Source organism: Pituophis catenifer, unplaced genomic scaffold (assembly GCF_029215685.1).
Source record: "Pituophis catenifer annectens isolate HBS135680 unplaced genomic scaffold, rPitCat1.0.hap2 SCAF_1, whole genome shotgun sequence".
Lineage (NCBI taxonomy): Eukaryota > Metazoa > Chordata > Lepidosauria > Squamata > Colubridae > Pituophis > Pituophis catenifer.
This window is the reverse complement of record NW_027256881.1, coordinates 172,182,229-172,206,505: the sequence shown is the minus strand read 5'-3', so window position 1 is coordinate 172,206,505 and position 24,277 is coordinate 172,182,229. Positions and strand designations below refer to the sequence as shown.

At 41.3% G+C, this 24,277-nt stretch overlaps 1 protein-coding gene across 1 annotated transcript in view; it reads right to left on the bottom strand.

The window, feature by feature from the left end:
* The window catches only part of BARD1 (BRCA1 associated RING domain 1), a 137,185-nt gene that overhangs the window by 76,379 nt on the left and 36,529 nt on the right, over window positions 1-24,277 (bottom strand). The window contains exons 5-6 of the mRNA XM_070956775.1: window positions 9,691-9,771; window positions 8,949-9,121 (exon numbers count right to left, since the gene is read on the bottom strand). Of these exons, the coding sequence (XP_070812876.1) occupies window positions 8,949-9,121; window positions 9,691-9,771 (254 nt within the window). The remainder of the gene's footprint in view (window positions 1-8,948; window positions 9,122-9,690; window positions 9,772-24,277) is intronic.

Sequence of the window (24,277 nt, the reverse complement as noted above, 5' to 3'; positions counted from 1 at the left end):
CAAACAACCCCTCTACTAAATCTTCCCTCCTACTTTCCCACACATGAGAAGGTGGCAGCATGGAAGCTAATATGGCTTCCAAAGCTGACAAGTAGCTTCCTTGACTTGGTTGTGCAACAGGTCAAAAGCTTCCAAAACTCATACATACTTGTACCCTTCTTCTGGTGTTACTGTGTTTAAAGCTCTTTATTATCAAGTTCAAATCTGTCATCTCCTATAATTTTTCCTGCCTTAACAGCAATTGTTGCACATTTGCCAAACAGCATTCCAATGCCAAACAGCATTCCAATGTCTCTGCTAAACTCAGTACTTTTCAGTAGTAAGCTCAATTTAGCTTGGTTTTCCAATTTTAAATCATCCATAGAGCAAATGTGAAACTTTCAAGCCTTTTTTAGTCAATTCATAGCCAGTTTGTCTTGTTCAAATTACTTGTTAGTTGCACCATTGATAGTAGAAATAACAGAGGTGACAATGAGTCACCTTGGAAAATTCCTTGTTTGATTTCAACTTCACCAAGTTCTTCTCCATAGGCCATCAGCTTAGTTTTCCATAGCTTCATGGAAGTCTTTAGGAATTTCTGAATGTTGCTGCTTATTCCAAAAATTTCTAAGCATTTCTCAATTCAGCTGTGTGGAACAGAATCAAATGCTTTCTTATAATCAATTCAGGCCATAAACAATTTTTTCATCTTTTCTTTGAATTCTTTGAAACCTGTTATCATTATTATTATCTCACCAGGCTCAAGGTTGACTCAGCCTTCCATCCTTTCAAAGGCAGGTGAAATGAAGACCCAGATTGTGGGGGCAATAAGCTGACTTTGTATAAATATACAAAAGTATATTCAATATACAAAAAGTATGAAGGCTATTGCTTAACGCATTGTAAGCTGCCCTGAGTCTCCAGAGAAGGGCGGCATATAAATTAAAGAAAAAAAAATTAGTGTATGATGTTCTTATATTAGCCAGGAGAAACAGTAGTTGGCTGCCAATTTACCAGCTCTCTTGTGAGACATGCCCACGCGGTTCCCAGGGTGTGCCATTGGAGGGCAAACTGGCTTCGCAAAAAAAAGAATGAGGAGTGGCTCTTCTTGCAGCACCATCCAAGCCCCTCTCCCTTTACTAGAGTGGCCTCGCAAGTGGGCATCAAAATCAGGAAGATTCAGAGCTGGCAGGAATCTGCCTGCACAGAGCACCAATTCATCCCCCCACCCAAGTGATACCTATTTATCTACTTGCATAGAACATGCTTTCAAACTGCTAGGTGGACAGAAGCTGACGCAAGTGATGGGAGCTTACCCTGCCACACATTTATACAATTCAAACTGCTGGAGCAGAGACTATCTCCAGCATTATTAAACCACTGAGCCAACTCCCCTCTTTGTATGTGAAGTGAACTCATTAGAACATCATCCTTGCTCTGTGGAGTGTCTTTATATATATATTAAAATCCTGACAATTGGTACGGTCAATATATAGCAGACAGGTACTTAATTTTGTTCCCAGGCATGTTTCGGTCTTGTTGGGTTTTGATTTGAGGCTCATGAATATTTAATTTTATGGAAAAACTGTATCCTAAAAATAGAAGACAACATGTTCTGCTAGTGGAATCTTGAATATATCTTTATATATTAACTACTACTTCATCAACTACTAAGTCATCAAAATATCTTAGTTTGAATTTACTGGAGACCCCAAAGAATCTGTTTAAGAGGACTGACAGTGGATTCTTTGATTTGTTTATTTATTTACAGTATATGACATTTAGGAAAATCACATTTGTTTTGTTGTCATTTTTGTTGGTGATAGAAAAAATTTGAACAATCACATGATTTGTATTTATTTATTTATTTATTCATTTATTTTATTTATTTTTCATATTTGTATACCGCCCTACTCCCGAGGGACTCAGGGCGGTGAACAGCCATAAATAAATACAAAGACATACAAAAGTTAAAAACTATTAAAAAATATTAAATAATTCAGGATTAGGTTCAAAGATTAAAACATCCAATTTAACTAAAAGAGATTTAAAACCCAATTTAAAGCCAATTTAAAAGGGAGAGTTAGGCCAGACCAGCCTGTTGGAATAAAAACGTTTTTAGGGCGCGGCGAAAGATGCGTAGGTCTTGGATCCTCCGTATCTCCGGGGGGAGCTCGTTCCAGATGGCAGGTGCCCCCACAGAGAAGGCTCTCCTCCTGGGGGCCACCAGTCGACATTGTTTGGCTGACGGCACCCCGAGGAGCCCCTCTCTGTGGGAGCGAACTGGTCGGTGAGAGGCTACTGGTGGCAGGAGGCGGTCTCGTAAGTACCCTGGTCCTGAGCCATGGAGCGCTCTAAAGGTAGTAACCAAAACCTTGAAGCGCACCCGGAAGACCACCGGGAGCCAGTGCAGCTCGCGCAGGAGGGGGGTCACATGAGAGTGCCACATTGCTCCCGTCACCACCCGCGCGGCCGCATTCTGGACCAGTTGGAGTCTCCAGGTGCTTCTCAAGGGGAGCCCCATGTAGAGAGCATTACAATAATCCAGGTGTGAGGTGACAAGGGCATGAGTGACCGTGCGTAACGAGTCCCGATCCAGAAAGGGACGCAACTGGCGAATCAGGCGAACCTGATAAAAAGTCCTCCTGGCCACGGCCGTCATATGTTGTTCTAAAGACAGCCGCGAGTCTAGGAGGACGCCCAAGTTGCGAACCCCATCTGTGGGGGCCAACGACTCGCCCCCAATAGTCAGAGATGGTGCCAACTGACTATATCGGGACGACGGAAACCACAGCCACTCGGTCTTGGATGGGTTAAGCCTGAGTCTGTTCCTCCCCATCCAGATCCGTACGGCCTCCAGGCATCGGGACATCACTTTGAGGGCATCATTGGGGTGGTCTGGGGTGGAGATGTACAGCTGGGTGTCATCAGCGTACTGATGGTACTTCACCCCAAAACCACGGATGATCTCACCCAGCGGCTTCACATAAATGTTGAACAGAAGGGGCGAGAGGACCGATCCTTGTGGCACCCCACATATAAGGGGCCTCGGGGTCGACCTCTGCCCCCCTGTCAACACAGACTGCGACCGGTCAGAGAAAGGAGGAGAACCACTGTAAAACAGTGCCCCCCACCCACAACCCTTCCAACCGGTGCAGCATGATATCATGATCGATGGTATCAAAAGCCGCTGAGAGGTCTAATAGGACCAGGACAGAGGAGCAAACCCTGTCCCGAGCCCTCCAGAGATCATCAACCAATGCGACCAATGCTGTCTCTGTGCTGTACCCGGGCCTGAAGCCCGACTGGAACGGATCTAGATAATTCGATTCATCCAGGTACTGAGGCAGTTGTCGTGCAACCACACTCTCAACAACCTTTGCAACAAAGCGAAGGTTGGAGACAGGACGATAATTTGCTAACACAGCTGGGTCCAGGGAGGGCTTCTTGAGGAGGGGCCTCACCACCGTCTCTTTCAAGGCGGCGGGAAAGACACCCTCACTCAAAGAAGCATTTATAATCTCCTGGAGCCAGCCTCGTGTCACCTCGCGGGAGGCCAGTACCAACCAGGAGGGACACGGGTCCAATAAACATGTGGTCGCATTTAGTCTGTTCAGTATCCTGTCCACGCTTTCGGGAGTCACAGTATCAAACTCTTCCCAAATAATATTCTCAGGACCTGCCCTTGTCATCTCCCCTGGATCAACCCAGTCAGAGTCCAGCTGTTCCCGAATCTGAGCGATTTTGTCATACAGATATTGTACAAAATCCTCAGCTCTACCCTCCAAGGGATCTTCCCGCGCCCCTTGGTGGAGCAGGGAGCGGGTCACCCTAAACAGGGCGGCTGGGCGATTATCTGATGACACAATAAGAGCAGAAAAGTAGTTACTCTTCTCTACTCTTATCGCCACTAGGTAATTCTTAATATGAGATCTTAGCAGTGTTCGGTCGGATTCAGAATGACTAGCCCTCCAACTGCTCTCTAGGTGTCTTTTCCGGCGCTTCATCTCCCTCAGCTCCTCAGTATACCAAGGAGCCAGGTGAGACCGGCGCCAGGTCAGAGGCCGCAAAGGCACAACTCGGTCTAAAGCTCCAGCAGCCGCCCTATCCCAGGCGGCCACTAAGTCCTCAGCCGAGTCGTGTGCCAGAACCTCAGGAAATGGCCCAAGCTCCATCTGGAATCTCTCAGGATCTATCAGGCGCCTGGGGCAGAACCACCTGGTTGGTTCCGCCTCCCTGCGGCGGGGTGTGGCGGTTCGGAGGCCCAGGCGAAGGAGGGAGTGATCTGACCATGACAAGGGTTCAATCGCTATATCCCCTATCTCTAGATCACTCGACCACTGTCCAGAGACAAAAACCAGGTCCAGTGTGTGTCCCCCCATGTGAGTAGAGCCATAAATTAACTGGGTCAGGTCCATAGCCGTCATGGAAGCCATGAACTCCCGAGCCACCTCAGACGTCTCGCCGACTGATGACAGGTTAAAATCCCCCATGACCCTAAGTCTGGGGGTGTCAACTGCCACCGCGGCTATAACATCAAGCAGCTCAGGCAGGGCTGTTGCCACGTGGCAGGAAGCCAGGTACGTGACTAGCAAGCCCAACTGCACCCTATGACCCCACTTCACAAGGAGGGACTCACATCCAGCCGTCTGAGGAACAGTGGCCTCCCTCGGTCCAAGACCTTCGTTAATAACAACCGCTACCCCTCCGCCCCTCCCCTGTGACCTTGGCTGATGGAAAGCACGGAAACCTGGTGGGCACATATCAACAAGGGGGGCTCCCCCTTCCTGGCCCAACCAGGTCTCCGTAATACCCACCAGGTCCGCATCCCCCTCCTGAATAAGGTCACAAATGAGGGGTGCTTTATTTACTATGGACCTGGCGTTGCATAGCATCAGCCGAAGGCCTGGGGTCCGAGATTCTGTACAACCTGGGGAACGAGAAGAGCTTTGAGGGTCGGAGCGTGCCACCGCTTGCAACCAGCGAGGACGCACTCCCGCAAGATGATGTGGCCCCCTGCTCCTGCCATATCTGCCCCTCCCACCTACAGTATCGATGTTATGGCCATCTGTATCGTAAGGTCTAATCCTCTCCTTGACCCCTGAGTCCGCACCTCCCATGCCACGCCCCTCGGCTGGCCCAGATACACTCCCCCGCGGGTCTTCCCCCGAACCCCCGCAACCTATCCCCCTCCCAGAATCCCTTAAAATCTTATTAAAAAATTTCCCTAAAAAACCCCATAACCCTCTTTTTGCTGTATGCCATCTCTCTGGACTCCAAAGACCGTCATCGAGATAGGCCCTCGATAAAGAAGAGGGCCAGACCTGTGAGAGGGGGGCATCTCGCAGTTTGAGGAGTTCTCCCAATGAGTACATTTTGTACTCATAGACATTATAGTCTATAGACATTAGATAGTCTATAGCTGGTAGGCATGTCCTTGTTATCCAGGGTCCTGTGGAGAGAGTATCAATCAGAGGTACAAGTCATTTTAGTCCCACTGATCTCTCACATCAGCAGTAGAAAGACTTAAGCCATTTTGAACTCAGATGTAAACATCAATCACCCTCTCACGGCAATCAGATATAAGGGAGAAAAACAGCAGTTATAGTCCTGTTCTTTCAATGATGTACCTAGGCACAGATGGAATAGCCAATCCTTGAGTTTAGAGATACGGATAGTCTGTGGGAAATATATAGTAGGCGAAAATCCAGAGAGATTCAGATGACATAAAAGTAGGGAAATTCTCATCCTGACATACAGGAAACAACAAACCTGGATAGCAAATGATCACAAAAAGCCGAATATCCGGCCACAAAAGGGGCACAGGAGATAAAAATACAGGAGGGGAGATGGAATAAGGCAGTCACTTTGCAGAAGCAAAGCCCCCCATGATAGATACAACAATCCTTTTTTATTCTCCTTAGCCTTCTTCAGGTCTTTTATGTATGAAGATTTAACCCCCCCCCAATAGAAAGAGAGGGGGAGGCCTCTGGGAGGTAATCCAGGGCTGGCCCGATAATGAAAGGGTCGGCATCCCTCCGTCCCCCAGGAGATTCGGTTGAAAAAATAGATAGGCAGGTCCCTAATCTCTCGTTTGTGGCCTCTTTGATCTCCATTGCTCCGATTTCCGCCGCCTGTAACCGCCGCCTGTAACTGCCGCCTGTAACTGCCTGTAACTGCCATTTCGGGCGCCATATTGGGCGCCGTCATCACTGCTGCTATTACCATCGGCCTCTTCTGCGCCGACTCCGCCTTCCACTGGCCTCCGTAGGCAATTTCTATCCTCGCCAAGGGTCCAATGGAGTCCCGCCCAGGGTGCCGGACGGCCACCGCAGCCGCGCACCGCCATCCCTCCGGCAGCCTCCGATTGAATACAGGGCCGGCCGTTACGGAGCTCTCAGCCTAACTCGCCTTCTCACATCCTGCCAGCACCGCCCGTCTCATCACAAGCTGTTCTGGAGAGCGAATCCACAAACTGCTCTCCTAAAAGGTCTTCCGGAGCCAAAAATGCTCCCATTGGATCGGCGAGTTAGCCCTCTCATCACACCATGGGCCATAGGTGGGTAGTTGGCCCTAAGGACCCCCCAACCGCCAGGACATTACCCCCACAAAATCGGAGCTTCATCGGGAGTCGCCATCTTGGGCATGCGCGAGGGCGTATGATTTGTGAATCATCCACATTTTTACATGGACAAAAAGATTTATGGAGATTTTGTTTAGTGTTATAAAACAAAAGATATAAATATATCCCAAGCTTGAATAACTTGGGCAGGACAGGAATTCAGCTCAAAAGGGGCCAACTCTTACTGCAAAAGACATTTCTACTTTCTCCAGATCCACAAACATATCCTCAGGTAACCTCAAAGATTTCATTCTTGTCATCTGATTGCATGTTCTGAGGGGATAGAAGTGATGCCATTGTCTGTGTGGATGTATGAGCTATGATTCTCCAAAAACTTACAGATAGAAGGTATCTGAGCAAAGAAAAGGAAAGCAGCATTATCTCATCTTTAGAAATGTTTTCAATAGCTTTCGAATAGCGGGATTCAAACTTTTCGAAGCCAAATTCATTCTTAGTTAAAAAATAAAGAAGCAAGTTAATAACATTGTGCATGCAGGAAAATATGGAAAAAGAGCCAATTTGAATGAAATATGTTACGAACAAGTGAAATTGCAAATGCCAAGAGCTAATTTTTCATGTCACTTGGCCAGCTGTGAAGCAAGACAGGCAGAAACTTGAAGGGAGCAAACACACAAAAAAGCTATAAAATATAAATTAGTTTATGCAGATTAACTGTAAAGGCTAGGTCCACTGATTCATGTAATAGTTTCTCCTTATAGTTTCATATGTTTTGCTAGACGAAGAAAAGTTTTTAAAAATAGGACCTTGCAGATCCCAAGGGAGACACATTTTTATTATCTTCAAACTGGACTTCTTGAGTCAGAGACTTTACATTCTCTCATTTAATTAATTGTTGAAACTCACTTTTCCCATAAAATATATTTTGACTGAAAGAATAGATTCAATTAAGGCAAGCCTGTTTAAAGTTTATAGGATTAGTCTGCAACTTTTCAGGCAGTAAACACTATTGTGAAATTTAACATAGTGCCGTGAGTGCTAATTTCTTAAACAACTTTTTTTTTTAAATGAAAATCTTGCACATTTTAATGTGAATGTTTTCACATGAAAATTTGCAAGCTTTCAGTCATTTTTAAATGACTTGATCTTGTTAAATTTCAGTTAATATCATATTAACTGAATGATATTCAGTCATATATTCTCCCTATGAAAGGATGTAGTATTGTGAGTATCAAAGAGGGTATGAGCACCATACTAATCGCTAATTTGTTTGTTTATAAAATTTATAAACTGCCTCATTCCAGAATCTCTAGGCAGTACCAAAGTCATATTATATAATTTTGTAAATAGGTACAATCACCAGTTCTATATCACAAATTGCCTATCTCAGTTTCCAGCTCTCCTAGCTGCTGTAAAAACTGCAAGCTAGAAACAATTGTGGATGCATGGAGCTTCTTCCCCCATTCCACCCCCAATCTCTGTCTCTCTCACATTCACTCATACACCCACAGCATACTAAATTCAATTTCTTCATTTTAGTTTTCCAAGCTGCAAGAGAAAGTGGTATAAAACCAAAGAATAGATATATGCTACAATTCATCTTCTGTGAATGGTACATCAAATATCTTCAGTACTGCTTAAAAGAAGATGTTCAACTGTTACTGATTGGTCATTAAGAAGCAGCCAAAGAAGAAAATCTCTTCACAATCTCTATTTCAAACATAAAACACATTGGATTAAGTGCTGGCAGGCCAGACTTTCAAAGGAGATACTTGACAAATATACATCAACTTCAGTATACAGAATGTATTTTATACATATTCTGGTTTTCAGATTAAATAGGTTCTCTAGTCACAAAGACAATTATATTCTCATTCAAAATGCAGAGGTGCAAGCTCTCAACCCCAATTTTGTCCCTTCACAAAATTAGCCTGACTGGGGGAAGAGGAAGGGAGCCAGACTTTTAGGGTATGCCAAAAATGTCCTAAGCCTCCACACATACTGTGGGACACTATATGGTGTCAGGGTGGCCCCATGCATTATAGATTGGCAGTGTTGGATAAACACATCTTTACTTTGAAATTACAGTGGGAACAAGCACATTACAGAAAGCAGGCATTTTGCCTTGGATGAGAGAGATATGGATTCAAATTCTAATTAAAATATTGGGGGAAACTTAAAGAGGCTTGTCTGCAGTGATAAGCTTTTGATTGCCCATTCAGATGGTGGCTAAGGATTTGCATCATGTGTTCCCCCATACAAATAAACAAAGCTCCGTCAACAAAAAAAATTAGATGCCAGAGGATATTTTTGGGGGAAGGGGGGGGAAGAATATGGGCTTGCAAAAAAACTCTATTCATTTGTTCAAAAACAGATAAAAATTACTCACACCACATCTCGAGAAGCTCCATGCAAAAGTAGCAGTTCCACAATTTCTATATGTCCATTCTTGGCAGCATCGTGAAGTGGCATATCATTCTGATACCCAGTCACATTCAGCAGTGCCCCATGTCTAATCAGTAATTCAACTATCTGCTTATGTCCATGATTACAGGCTTCATGCTAAATGTTGGATGGGAAAAAAAACAATATAGAAGTTACAGAATAAGAACTGGCTCAACTAAAAATTGAAGCTCGATAAAACAGGAAAATGATGCCCCTAAATTACAGATTTTTATTTTTGCAACCAAGACTGACTCCCAGATAGCTTGCAGGTATAATTAATCATTCTTGGAATCTTTGCTGTATGTAAAAGAAAAATACTTATGTTTGAACTTCATCTGGCAGAAAAAAATGAACACAAAATAACTATCCATAATGTATTTTACCACTTTCCAGATTCTGCTTAGACTTTTAAAATCCATTTCTCTTGCGTCTGAAAATGCAATAGAAAATCACCTGAAGAAAGAAACTGGCTTAATTCAGAAAGAACAATGTAGGAACAAATAACAGGAAAAGCAAGAGGAAAGAGGATCTCAAAACTATTTGAGTTTATTAAACAAATGAAGTTTTTCCTTTTTCAGGACAAGCTGAGAAAGAATTCATCTAAATCATCCCCTGTATCACATAGTCTCAACAAGAGTGAGATAAAGAACAAGGGAAGAATGGAAGGAATGAACCATTTAAATTACCAGTGGTGTCCAACCAGCATAGTCTTTAATGTTGGGATCAGCTCCTTTTTTCAACAAGCATTCAACAGCAGAAAAATTACCCTAGAAAAAGGAAATGAAAACATAAAGCATTAAAATTTATTAAATGTTAACAATTTAAATTGATTGAGGATCTATAAACCCAAAATAAAAAATAGGAAGATCAGTAAGGTAAGAGAGAATCAAATATCCAACAGAATAAAGTAAAACATGTAAGTTTTTTAGAAATACAAATGTTTAAAAATCACTCTTTATATTAAATAAATATATTATAGTTAATTGATATTCTGATTTCTGAATTCTTTGACTTATTTCCCTCATCTAGAGAACTATACAATTGTTACAACCCCTTCCTTTTAAATTCCTTTTAAAATTAGATTTCCTCTCCATTATAAAAAATGCCTGAAATATTCTATGAATTAAAAAAATGATGGTAAAAGAATGAAAATCTAGGATAAAAATTGTGTACCACAAACATGATAAAAATTTGATTACCCAGATTAACTGTAATCATGCTAACAGACCTGTGGCAACACTAACACATACAACTCAGCCTGACTCAGCCTTCCATCCTTTCAAGGTAGATAAAATGAGGACCTGGTTTGTGGGGGCAATAAGATGACTTTGTATAAAATAGAACACCGCTTAGGGTGGGCCAAAAAGCCCTACTAAACAGGTATATACAAAAGTATGAAGGCTATTGCTTAATGCATTGTAAGCCGCCCTGAGTCTCCGGATAAGGGCGGCATATAAATCGAACCAATAAATAAATAAATAAATAAATAAATAAATAAATAAATAAATAAATAAATAAACAAACAAACAAACAAACAAATAAACTGGTGTTGATTTTCAATCACAGGTCTGCCTCCACTTGGAGTTCAGTCTACCTTGTAACAGTTACTTGTCATCTCCCAAAACAAGACTAGCAATCATTAATGCAGACATATGCATTACACTCTTGCTAAATTATCCTTTATTTATTATGCTTATTTCTATCCTGACCCCTCATTAAGCTGAGAAACATTTATTAAATGGGTGAAATTGATATGCACTTCACAAAGTAAAATATCTGGGTATTATCAAGATTAATATGAATGATGATGATGATTCTGTTATTTCAAAATAGCTATGTGAAGGTATGGAATGAAATGAAGTGCAGGTTAAGAAGGGAAAGCTATGTTTTATCATTGTTGGGGGGGAATTTCTATGGTAAAAATTAATGTACTACTTAAATGTCTGCTAAGTGAGACATTTGTTAAATGAATTTTGCTCAATTTTACAACATCTCTCGCCACAAATAAGTGAATCACTGCAGTACACATTTTAAGTGAATCTGACTTTCCCCTTGACTTTGCTTGTCAGAAGGTCACAAAAGGTGATCACATGACCTCGGGACACTGCAGCTGTCATAAATATGCGTTAGTTATCAAGTGCCTGAATTTTGATCATGTTGTTTGTTGTTTTTTTCCTATTTCTATACCGCCCTTCTCCAAATAGGACTCAGGGCGGTGAACAGCCAAAGTAAAAAACAGTACATACAAAATTTAAAAGCAGTTTAAAATAATTAAATATTTTGGCCGTAAATTAAAACAACCCAATTTAAAATCAATTTAAAATTTAACTCAAGCCAGCCCAGCTAGTTGAAATAAATGGGTTTTCAGGGCCCGACGAAAAATCCGGAGGTCTGTTATTGTACATATCTCTGGGGGGAGGTTGTTCCAGAGGGTGGGCGCCGCCACAGAGAAGGCTCTCCCCCTGGGAGTCGCCAGCCGACATTGTCTGGCGGACGGCACCCTGAGGAGGCCTACTCTGTGCGAGCGTACTGGCCGGTGGGAGGCTATTGGTGGCAGAAGGCGGTCTCGTAAGTACCCCGGCACTAAGCCATGGAGCGCTTTAAAGGTGGTCACCAACACCTTGAAGCGCACCCGGAAGACCACCGGGAGCCAGTGCAGCTCGCGCAGGAGAGGTGTCACATGGGAGCGCCCTGTCGCCCCCATAATCCCCCGCGCGGCCGCGTTCTGGACCAGCTGGAGCCTCCGGGTGCACCCCAGGGGGAGCCCCATGTAGAGAGCGTTGCAATAGTCCAGGCGGGAAGTGACGAGTGCCTGAGTGACTGTGCGTAGGGAGTCCTGATCTAGAAAGGGGCGTAACTGGCGTATCAGGCGGACCTGATAAAAAGCCCCCCTGGCCACGGCCGTCAAATGATCTTCTAAAGACAGCCGTGCGTCCAGGAGGACGCCCAAGTTACGAGCCCTCTCCGTGGGGGCGAATGATTCGCCCCCAATAGCCAGCGATGGCGTCAGCTGGCTATATCGGGACGCCGGAAGCCACAGCCACTCGGTCTTGGAGGGGTTGAGTTGGAGCCTGTTTCTCCCCATCCAGATCCGCACGGCCTCCAGGCACTGGGACATCACTTCAAGGGCATCGTTGGGGTGGCCTGGGTGGAGATGTACAGCTGGGTGTCATCAGCGTACTGATGGAACTCCACCCCGAAGCCACGGATGATCTCACCCAGCGGCTTTACATAAATGTTGAACAGAAGGGGCGAGAGGACCGACCCTTGTGGCACCCCACAAGCAAGGTGCCTCGGGGTCGACCGCTGCCCCCGTCAACACAGATTGCGACCGGTCAGAGAGGTAGGAGGAGAACCACCGCAGAACGGTGCCCCCCACCCCCAACCCCGCCAACCGGTGCAACATGATACCATGGTCGATGGTATCAAAAGCCGCTGAGAGGTCTAACAGGACCAGGATAGAGGAGCAACCCCTATCCCGAGCCCTCCAGAGATTATCCACCAACACGACCAATGCCGTTTCCGTGCGTGGACCATGGGGATGCTGCAACAGTTGTAAATATGAAAAATGGTCATAAGTCACTTTTTTTAGTGCTGTTGTAACTTTGAATAGTCAATAAAAGAATTGTTATAAGATACCCAGCCTTTGTGTATCATTATCAAGAATCATGAAACTGAAAAGCAAAATGATCAATCAAAAAGCTGCTTACTGCTTTTTTAAATTAGTAAATCAACAAGACTAGTTAAACATGTTAGCAGTAACTTTATCCATAGATCTCTTGCTTTACCTAGTTTTAGAATATTTTAGAGCTAACTTTTGGTATGGTTGCCCCATGATCCCATTCAGTGTTCAATATGAAAAATAAGCTTTGTATGCATTTATGTACACTTATATAAAGTAGAGGAATTTTTGCAAAAAATCAGGAGTGTATGATATGTTTGCAAGAACAGAGATTTTGCCTTTCTTTTTACTTTTAATGAGTAATAAAAACATTGATTTCAGTTTACCACACAGATGACTACATTTGTTTCAATTAACTGTAAACTCATCAAACTTTGAAATCCATTTTCAAGACCAATGTGCTTTTAGGATATTATCTTTGTTAATAGTGTTTTATATTTAGCAATAAATATTGTAGTATATATTACATGGTTTAGTATCATAAAATTTAATATATTCAATACAAAAATTTTTAATATATATATAAAACGCAAACTTTGATGCAAGTAGGCACGGAATAGATGAGGGGTCTGCAACCTTAAACACTCAAAGAGCCATTTGGACCTATTTCCCACAGAAAAGAAAACATTGAGAGGCACAAAACCTTTCCTGTGGCTGACTATTTCTTCAGCGGCCACAAAACTAGCTTATGTAGTTGAATTAAATGTTCTGTTTTCTTCTGAAACTTTTTCTTTTCTTGGATTTATCCATGGTTGGCCTACCGGGTGTTGAAAAGCTCAATAAATAGCGTGCCGGTGGGTGTCACACGTTGGCGGTTGTGACACATATTTTGAGTGACAGGGAGCCGCAGCAGAGGGGTGAAAGAGCCACATGAGCCGCAGATTGCTGACCCCTGGAATAGATCAATTGATAGTTCTGGTGTGCTGGAGGGAAATACGAGGATTGAAAACAAGTGAGAGGGTTGGTTTAAAACGGTGTTAAAGATTACAAGTATTCCTAATCTAACTAGAATTGGTACAGGAAGGAGGCAAGCAGCCCAAACCACAGCAGTTGAACTGAGTCCAGCGGGACAAAGGTCCATAGAAGAGATGATGCAATGAGAAAGAACTAATTCATTCAAAGATTTGCAATTAATGCTACAATTAATGCAGGACGTAATGTTGAAAAACCATGAAGACTTGAAAAAAAAAAGAGAGAGGGGAAGTGAGGAGTGATACTGGAGAACTCAAAGAAAAGATTAAGTCGATGGATGGGAAATTCAAATGCTTTCAACAACAAATTATGAAGAGTGAACAAAAACTACAGGAGATGAAGGAGAGAATGGGAAAGGAGGAAAAATGAGTAGATGAAATGAATGAAAGACTAATACAAGCAAACAAAGAATTAGAAACGACGGTTATCTTCTTAGAAACAGAAAAGGCAGCCCACTATCTACGCTTTCAAAACGTGAGAGAAGATAAAGGCGAAAATCTGCCGGAGATGATGGCTGACTTACTAGTGAGAGCCTTAGGAATTGGAAAAGAAGAGATGGCTAACAAGATGGACGAGATTTATAGGATTCACACCAATTACGCGAGAAGGCATAACTTACCTAAAGATTTGTTAAGAAATCAATTCAGGATGAGATATTGCACGGAACCAGAGACAACCCATTAGAATATAGACGCAGACAATTAGTAGTACTCAAACAAGTACCTAGAAGGGTGAGAGACTTAAGAAGGCCTTATCAACACTTAACTTCCAAACTGACAAGACAAAATATCAATTTTAGATGGTTGACGCCGGAAGGAATTATGTTGTCATGGCAAGAAAAAAAAATCAGATTAGACACGATAGACAAATTAGAAGAGTTTTATAGGCAGAACTTTGGTAGTGATGAAGAGTCAGATGAAAGAGAGATGAAAGAGCACAGACCACAAAAGCAAAGGAGCCCCAAACTAGAAAAAAGGAAAGTGGGAGAGGAGAAAAAGTGGATAATGGAAAATATGATGAAGATAGACTTCATCATAGGCTAGACCAACAAGGGCGACAAGATATAGATATACATAGAGACTTGCAGGAAGAAGTAGCGATTCTATCTTTGAATATTAACGGTCTAAATACCCCATCAAAGAGAAAAAAAATTCCTTAATAAACTTAGCAAGATGAATTTGGGCATAATATTACAAGAAACACATATAAAGAGGCAGCATAAACATTTATTAAATTATCCCACGTTGGAGAATATGTTTGTATCATTATCTCAACAGAAGAGAGGAGGAATTGTGGTATATATTAAGGAGGAAATTTCAGTAAAACAAATTTATAAGGATGAGGATGGTAGGCTATTAATAATAGAGGTAACTTTGAATTTTAAAAAAGTGGTCCTTGTGGGAATTTATGCTCCGAACGAGGGGCAAAAACAATTTTACAAGAAGTTACATAATGTTATTGGAGAGATAGAAAATGATAATATTTGTATATTGGTTGACTTCAACGCAATAGTGGATAGAGATTTAGACCACAGAAGTGATAAAATAAGGAAAAGAATTAGAAAAATACTACCCAACATCTTTTTTAAAATGACGGAGGAACTGAACATTAATGATAGCTGGAGAGAGAGAAACTTAGGGAAAAAGCTGATGGGCTGTATGCTAAAATAAAGCCAGGTCATAACACACATTTGAAAGTAAATCAGGAAGCCTATAATTGGGGAGTGTGTCTGGCAAGAACAAAGAATGCTTATCTACAGGAAATATGCATGTGTAAATCTTGTAAAAGTAACAAGAGTTAAACAACTTGCAGATCTCTGCTAACAATTAGGAATACAGATGGCCTGCAGCCAATAAAATGTATATTAGATAACTCCTGGGGCATTCATTAGCCAAGGCTTAGGAATAGGGACAGCTAGAGACCAATAGAACAAATTGTAGAATTATTACTAAAACTTATTAGACTTGAGACAGAATTACAAAAGGAACCACAAAAATGGGAATTGAAACAACAAATAGACTTAATTAAACACAAACTGAATATTATTGAGAAGGAAGGTTTGGCACAGCAAATAAAATGTACCAAACAAATTTCTTTGAAAATGCGAACAAACCGGGGCGTTGGCTGGCCTATAGATCAGTGCTGTGGAGTCGGAGTCGGAGTCGGAGTCGAGGAGTCGGAGTCGGCAAACAATGCACCGACTCCGACTCCGACTCCTACTAAATTTAGATTGGAATTTTAAAAAAAGCAAGTTTAAATGTCCCAATTCACAAAAAGTTATAATTAATGACTTCTCTACTGTAAGAATAAAGACCAATGCATGCAGTGCCTCACGTAACCGCAAAATGAACACGTTAAGTGACCGTGAAGAAGCATGCTTTTCATGTGCTTCACTATAAGGCACGCAACGCACAATTAGGAGTGGCAATACTTATACTTTCCATAGTGTTGTGTTCTGCTGTTACAGGGAACGCAGCGCCCATGGGTAACCTAGCCTCTCACTGATAAGGGATTAAGTAAATATGTTTTTTGCAGGACTAGAGACACTTGCATAAGTGAAGGGAATGGAGGGTCAATAGTTCAAGACTGAAGCTGTAAACCATTGGAAAAACTGCTGTCATTCAGCTAAGGCTATAAAAACTTGTAACTCTGATTGTTAGCTTAAACTTTAAACATGACTAAACACTGTTTAAATTTATGAACCGGCCAAATACTCTGTTCAAAGAAAATACATTGTATGTTTGTATGTGTGTTTCTAATTATTGTTATTTATTCATATTTGTTCTCTTTTATTCTTTAAAGTTTAACAATTCATTCTTTATCTTAATATCTTTATATTTGTTTGGGGTTGGCTTTCTTCCCTTTCATCTTTTTTATTGTACAGCAATCTTTCTCCTCAAACCTACCACCTCTCTCTTTTCTTTCCTTCTTACTTTCTCTTCCTCACCCTCTTCTTCTCCTCCCTACTTCCTCTTCCTTTCTCCTTCTCCTCCTCTCTTCCTCCCTCTCTTACCCTCACTCCTACTCTAATTTCCCTTCCCTTCCTTCATCCCTCTCTATTGCTGTATCCTTTTATGTATATGGACTACTCAGAGGGCTGAAAAAGTTATTTCTGACTGGTCCTCTCCCTTTTGACCAGTCCTCGAACTTACGACTGTCCTCACATTTTACGTTTTTGCCCTATCTTGTCACCATGGTGAAGAGAAGCAGTTGTGAAATGAGTGACATGGTTGTTAAAAATGCTGCACGGGCATAAATGTGAGGATGGTCATAAGTGTGAGGACCAGTCAAAAGTGCGAGGACCTGTCAGAAATGACTTTTTTCAGCCCTCTATACACATAGCCATGGCCACCCGGTCACATGACCAGCTAGCCACACCCACCCAGTCACATAACCTCCAAGCCATGCCCACAAAATAAGCCACGCCCACAGAACCGGTAGTAAAAAAATTTAGAACCCACCCCTGGTTGGGGGTCACCACAACATGAGGAACTGTATTAAAGGGTCGCGGCATTAGGAAGGTTGAGAACCACTGGCTTAGAAGAACTTGGTGGAACAGCTTCTTGGATTCAACTGTAAGTGTTTATATTGTATAGGACAAATCATGTCTAGGTTTAGTGCTGGGATATATAGCTTATTTGTTTGTATAAAGCCATGTACGTACAACTTACAAGACTGTGTATGTTGATATTAAAAATCTAATTATATGCCAGTTAGTATAACATATTTTATATTTTAGGGAAAGAGGCATCCTAAACAATGGCAAAAAGACTGCTAACAACAAACACAACAAAGTCTACTGTTTATGAGCACTTTGCATTATCAAGTGATGGAAAACATTACGTGTGCCAATGTATTAGAAAAGATGATGATGGTGAAAAACAATGTGATGCAAAAATTAGCAGTTTCAGTGGGCCTGATAAAAATGCACCTACAAGAGCATCAAATTTGAAAAGACACTTACAGCGTTTTCATCCCAAAGTGTTAGAAGCCGTGAATGAGAAAGATAGCAATGAAAACATTGCATCTACTTCTGTGACAAAAAACGTTCAGAAATCTACTGGAGAACAATCACAAATAAGAAAATTCTTTATATCTGACAAAGTTACCATAAGGATGACACCAGAAAAATTCAAACACCACATTATTGAAATGGTAGTAAAGAATAGTGTACCACTATCCTTCTTTTCACAGACAGCCTTTTTAGGCCTAAATGGAGAAATGGCAAAAAAACTTGGTGTTTCTCTGGAAAGAGAAAGTATAAGGAAACTTATAATTGAGGAGGCCAAATGTAAAAAGGAAGAACTACAGAAAGTTATGAAAGGACGTTTTGTCTTCCTTAAAATGGATGCATGCACACGTCACAGAGTCAATTATTTCGCTATTAATGTTAGATTTGTGGATGAAAATAACAAAACAATAACACGGACCCTCGGAGTAAAGGACACTCAGGCACATCACACCAGTGATTACCTTCAGAAGTTAGTGGAGGGTGTTCTAGAAGATTTTGAAATTAAAAAGGAACAGATTTTATGTGTTGTGACAGATAACGCTTCTAACATGTTGAGCACAATTGAGAAGATGAAGGCAGATGAAGAAGGTATCAAACAGATATTAGACTTAGAGGAAGACAGCTCTGCAAGTATTAGAGAAAGTTTAGAAACTGAAGAGAATGCTGACATTTTTTTAGACAACTTTGTTGAAGGAGCATTGAAGCTTGCTACTATTCATCATATGCGATGTGCTGTTCATACACTGCAACTTGCCATAAGAGATGGATTAAAAGATCGCCATGCAGCTACATTAATTGGCAAATTACGGCAAGTAACTGTTGCAGCCAGGGCCCCAAAAACAGATGCAATTTTGAAAAGACGTGCAGGAAAAGGAGCCATTTTGGATCAAACAACTCGCTGGGGAAGCACTTATTTAATGGTGAAGCGTTTGCTTGAACTTAAAGACTTCATAGAAGAAATGGACAATGAAAATCTTGCATTAACTGCAAGCCAGTGGACACAAACAAAAGAGCTGGAGAACCTTCTTTCTCACCCCTTCACTGTCACCAAGAGGTTGCAATGTGATGATCTAACCCCGGGTAAATTCCTCTTGGAATGGAAGAGCCTGTTATATCGCCTGAACAAAAATGGAGGGTTAATAGCTGAGGGCATTGCATCTTCAATGATGAAAAGAGAGAGTCTTTTGCTGGAAAATGAAATCTTGTTAGCGGCTATTTATGTCGACCCAATGAGCCGACTTTTATTGAACAGTAAACAGATTGCTACTGGGAAAAAGGCCCTCTATGATGTAGCAGTTCGCATGAAGGGATTACGACCTGAAATACCTCCACAGGAGGCTGGAGTTCTTTTAAGCAATAGTGGTAACTCAGAATCATCTTCTTCAAACGAAGAATTAGACTTTGATTCCTTCTTAGACAAAATGGAAGTTGCTAAAGGAAAGCGACGTCGCATAAGCGTTACAGAACCAGTAAATGTCCAAATAAAAAAATTCCAACAGGAGTTTTATAAAGCACTAAAAGAAGTTGAAAAGTATGATCGCTCATCAAAACTTACTGTTGAAGAAGCCATCCTTGTTTATCCAGAGATCGTTAGTGATGTGGCCAGAATAGTTACTGCAATGCCACCCACCCAAGTCAGTGTCGAAAGATTATTTTCAGCCCTAAAAATAATAAAGTCTGACTTAAGAGCCTCTATGAAAGAGGATCTGGCAGAGGCAATTCTCTTCCTTAGAACTCTACATTGAATTGATTTGCATTTGCTAAGCCTATAACTACATTTCAAGATTAATATAAACCATTTCTAGGTTTTACAGATTTTGTTTTTGGTTCATATAGATAAGCTTTGTTTTTGTTCTAAAACAACCAAATAATGTGGTTTGTATTTTTGAACTGGTAAAGTTCCTGTTCCTGATGTTTATGCCTGCTGCTACTATCCAGCAACTTGATTAATTAAATTAATAAAAAAAAATTAATAAAACTTTGTTGTTTTCATTGTGTTTGTCTTTTGCTTAAACTGTTCAATACAGTAGACTGTTGGCTTCCCAGCCAGTAGTCCTGTGGTAATGACATGTATGTTGCCTTTCTTTCCTTCAAGGAATGTATAAAATACATTCGCATATTAATACAGAGGAGTCGGAGTCGGGGAGTCGGAGTCGGAGTCGGAGTCGGAAGTACAAAAAACTGAGGAGTCAGAGTCGGAGTCGGAGTCGGAACATTTATCTCCCGACTCCACAGCTCTGCTATAGATTGAAAAAAACAGAGAGACAGAAGATGGATTAGTAAATTATGCAATGAAAAGGGAAAGATAACATACCAGAACGAAGGGAAAAGAAACGTGACATATGAGTTTTACAAGAAATTATACAAAAAAGAGGACTGTATTGGTGAAGAAAAAACATTACAATATCTTCAGAAAGCTGGACTACCTAAAGTTCCAGAAGATATTAAAGATATGCTGAACAAGGAAATAACACTTTTAGAACTAACAGAGGCAATCAAAAAACAAAAAAATAATAAAATACCAGGCCCTGATGGACTTCCATCAGAAATATATAAAAACTTTCAAGAGTCTTTAGGCCCCACAGTACTAGAGGTATTCAGTGAAGTCTTGAAAGTTGCATTTCAAAGTTGCAGAAATGGATTTACAAATTGTAAAAAAAATTAAATACTTAGGGATATGGTTAATGGCGAGATGTGTGTCCCTAAAGGAGGATAATTACATGGTATTAGTCCAACAAATAAAGAAGGATTTGGAAAAATGGGGTATAGCGATACAACTATCGCTTTTAGGTAGGATAGCGACCATCAAGATGAATATCCTACCCAAATTATTATACTTATTTCAGACAATTCCCATATTATTAGATAAGAAGTTTTTTGGAGAACTTAACAAAATTACTACAAAATCTGTTTGGTCAGGAAAGAAGGCAAGGATAAAACCATTCTCTCTCCAAGATAGCAGAAGTAGGGGGGGGCTTTGGACTCCCGGCATGGGAATTTTACCACAAGGCAGCAACTCTGGTTTAGATAAGGGATTGGGTGAACTTAAACAACAGAAGAATCTTAATACTGGAAGGACACGATCTGCAAAAGGGGTGGCATGCCTTTATGTAGGATAAAAGGAATAGGACACACTCATATTTCTATAGACACAAAATAAGAGATGCATTGTTATGAATTTGGGAGGATATAAAAAAAAAAACATTACATGAAAATCCCTGGTTGGTTATCCACTATGGAAGCAATGATCCACCCCAACACATTAGATATAAGCAAAATGCCCAGATATTCAGAAATTTTAGATAAACAGGGGAAGCTTAAAAACAATCAGATGCTAAAGGAACAGGGAATTTCTATCGATTGGTGGCCATATTTACAACTGCAATCTAGGTACAAGAAAGACGTAGAAGAATATGGAATTGACACGGAACCAAAACAACTAGACAAATTATTGATAGGCCCCGAAGGAAAATTAATATCCAAAATATACAATTATCTATTAGAATTTGATAGAGTAGAGGAAGTGGTGAAAGAACCGATGATTGCATGGGCAAAAACATAGGGCATAATATAGATTTAGAGGATTGGGAAAGAATTTGGAACAAAAATTACACTATAACAAAATCCACTGCTTATAAGGAAAATCAATATAAAATGCTTTACCGTTGGCACCTAGCTCTAGCAAGGCTGGCTAAAATGTACTCGAATTTAAACCGAAAGAAATTAACTTTAGGTGGTTGACCCCAGAAGAACTGGTTGTTACATGGCAATTTCAAAGATATAGATTAAATACAATTGATAAAGCAAGAGCTTTTTATGATCAATTTTTTCAAGGAAAAGATATGGAAATCCAAGTTGAATCCCAATCGGCAGTCCCACTAAAACTTACTGAGGAAGAATTGATATGTCTTGAATCGACTGAAGGAGCAGTTGGCGGAAACACTGAATCAAGAGAACAACGTGAGATACGATTGACTAGAGCAATAAAACCTAATTATAAAGTATGAAGATGGAAGAGAGGAAATTAATCTCAATAAATATAAATGGACTTAATTCAGCCACCAAAAGGACAGTATTTCATAAATTAGAGAAATTAAAAGCAGATATAATATGTCTGCAAGAAGTACATATTAAAAAACAACACGAATACCTATTGACACAACCAAAATTGGGGAAAACCTTTTCATCACTAGCCCAAAGCAAAAAAAGAGGAGTTGTAATATATATTAAAAAAACAATTTTGGCGGAATATAAGTACTCAGATTTGGACGGAAGAATTTTGATGGTGGAAATACTCGATAATAACAAAAATTCTTTTAATAGCAATTTATGCTCCAAATGAAAACCAAAGTGATTTTTATACAGTTATTCAGTTACACAATAAAGTAACTGAAATGGATTATGACAACATATGCATGATGGGAGATTTTAATGGAATTGTAGAGGAAAATTGGGACTACAAAATGAATAAAGCAACAAAGCACAGCAGGAAAATATTGCCAAAGTCCTTTTTTAAGATGATGGAGGAAATGAATATGAAAGATATATGGAGAGAAAGAAATAAAGGAAAGAAACAATATACATTTTATTCAGATAGACAATTATCGTGTTCTAGGTTAGACATGATATGGTCAACAATGGAATTGTTGTTGAATATAGAACATGTGGAAATAGAAACTAATTTATGGGTGGATCATAACCCAGTGATGATAACTTGGAAAGGACAAAAAAGAAGAGCCAGATGGACTTTAAATAATACAATATTAAAAGAGCAAGAGTTTGTACAGAAAATGGAAAAAGAACTGGCCTTCTTCTTTAAAGAAAACAAGAAAGATGAGACATCTATACAAATCCGTTGGGATACAATGAAGGCATTTGCTAGAGGATTAATTATAGATTATACAAGAAAAAAGAATGTTAAAAAAAGATTAACATTGAAAACACTGAGTGATGATTATAGGAAACTTGAGAAGGAACTTCAGAATGATCCATACAAGAAGAATGTTAAAATTAAAATGAATACAGTAAAACATAAAATGGATTTATTGGAGAAGGAAGAACTGGCTCAGAAGATAAGTAGTGCTAAACAAAACTATTTTGAAAATGCGAATAAACCAGGCAGATGGCTAGCATATAAATTGAAAAAGGAAAGAGAATTGAGGAATATAACACATCTTATTGATGAACAAGGGGAAAGCAAATTTGGACATAAAGAGATGGGAAAGATTATACATGAGTTTTACAGAAAACTTTATAAAAGAGAGACAATAGAGAAGGAAGTATCCAAGTACTTACAAGATGCAAACTTACCTCAGGTTAATAAAGATATTTATTTATTTATTTATTTATTTATTTATTGCAATTTATATGCCCCCTTTCTCCCTAGGGACTCAAGGCGGCTTACAAAATGACAACATCAATACAAATCACAATACAATACCAAATTAAAATCAGTAACCCAATTAAAAAACGATTTAAAATTATACCAGTGTACCCCCAAACGGATCAGTTTAATTGGCGGAAGAGCCACGTCTTCAGCTCGTGACGGAAGGAAAGAAGGTCGGGGGCTGTCCTGAGCTCAGTGGGCAATCCATTCCAGAGGGTCGGGGCTCCCACAGAGAACACCCTCCCCCTGGGGGTCGTCAGCCGACATTGTTTGGCCGACGGCACCCTGAGGAGGCCGACTCTGTGAGAGCGCACAGGACGATGGGAGAACGGCTGGAGATGGTCCTGCAAGTACCCCGGGCCTAAGCCATGAAGGGCTTTATAGGTGAGCACCAGCACCTTGAAACGTATCTGGAGTGCCACCGGTAGCCAGTGCAGCTCACGCAGGAGAGGTGTTACACGGGAGTATCTAGTCGCCCCCGTAACTACCCGCGCGGCTGCATTTTGGACTAGCTGAAGCCTCCGGACACATCCCAAGGGCAGCCCCATGTAGAGGGTGTTACAGTAGTCCAACCTAGAGGTAACAAGGGCGTGAGTGACCGTGGCGAGGGCATCCCGGTCTAGGAACGGGCGCAACTGGCGCACAAGACGGACCTGTGCGAAGGCCCCCCTGGTTACGGCCGTCAGATGGTCATCTAAAGACAGCCGAGAATCCAGGAGGACACCCAAGTTGCGGACCCCATCGGAGGGAGCAAGGGTTTCACCTCCGATCATTAAGGATGGAACCTCCGGATCCCGGGATGCCGGCATCCACAGCCACTCAGTCTTGGAAGGGTTGAGTCTCAGCCTGTTCCTCTCCATCCAAACCTGCACCGCTTCCAGGCAGTGGGACATCACGGAAAGGGCATCCCTAGGGTGGTCAGGGGTGGAGATGTAAAGCTGGGTATCATCAGCATATTGATGATACCTCACCCCAAAACCACGGATGATCTCACCCAGCGGTTTCATATAGATATTAAAGAGCAGAGGAGGGAGAACCGAGCCCTGAGGCACCCCACAAGTGAGAGGCCTCTGGGAGGATCCCTGACCCCCCACCCAAACAGACTGCAGACGGCCCGAGAGATAGGAGGAGAACCACTGTAAAACAGTGCCTCCTAACCCTATCCCCCTGAGCCGCTGCAGCAGGATACCATGGTCGATGGTATCGAACGCCGCTGAGAGG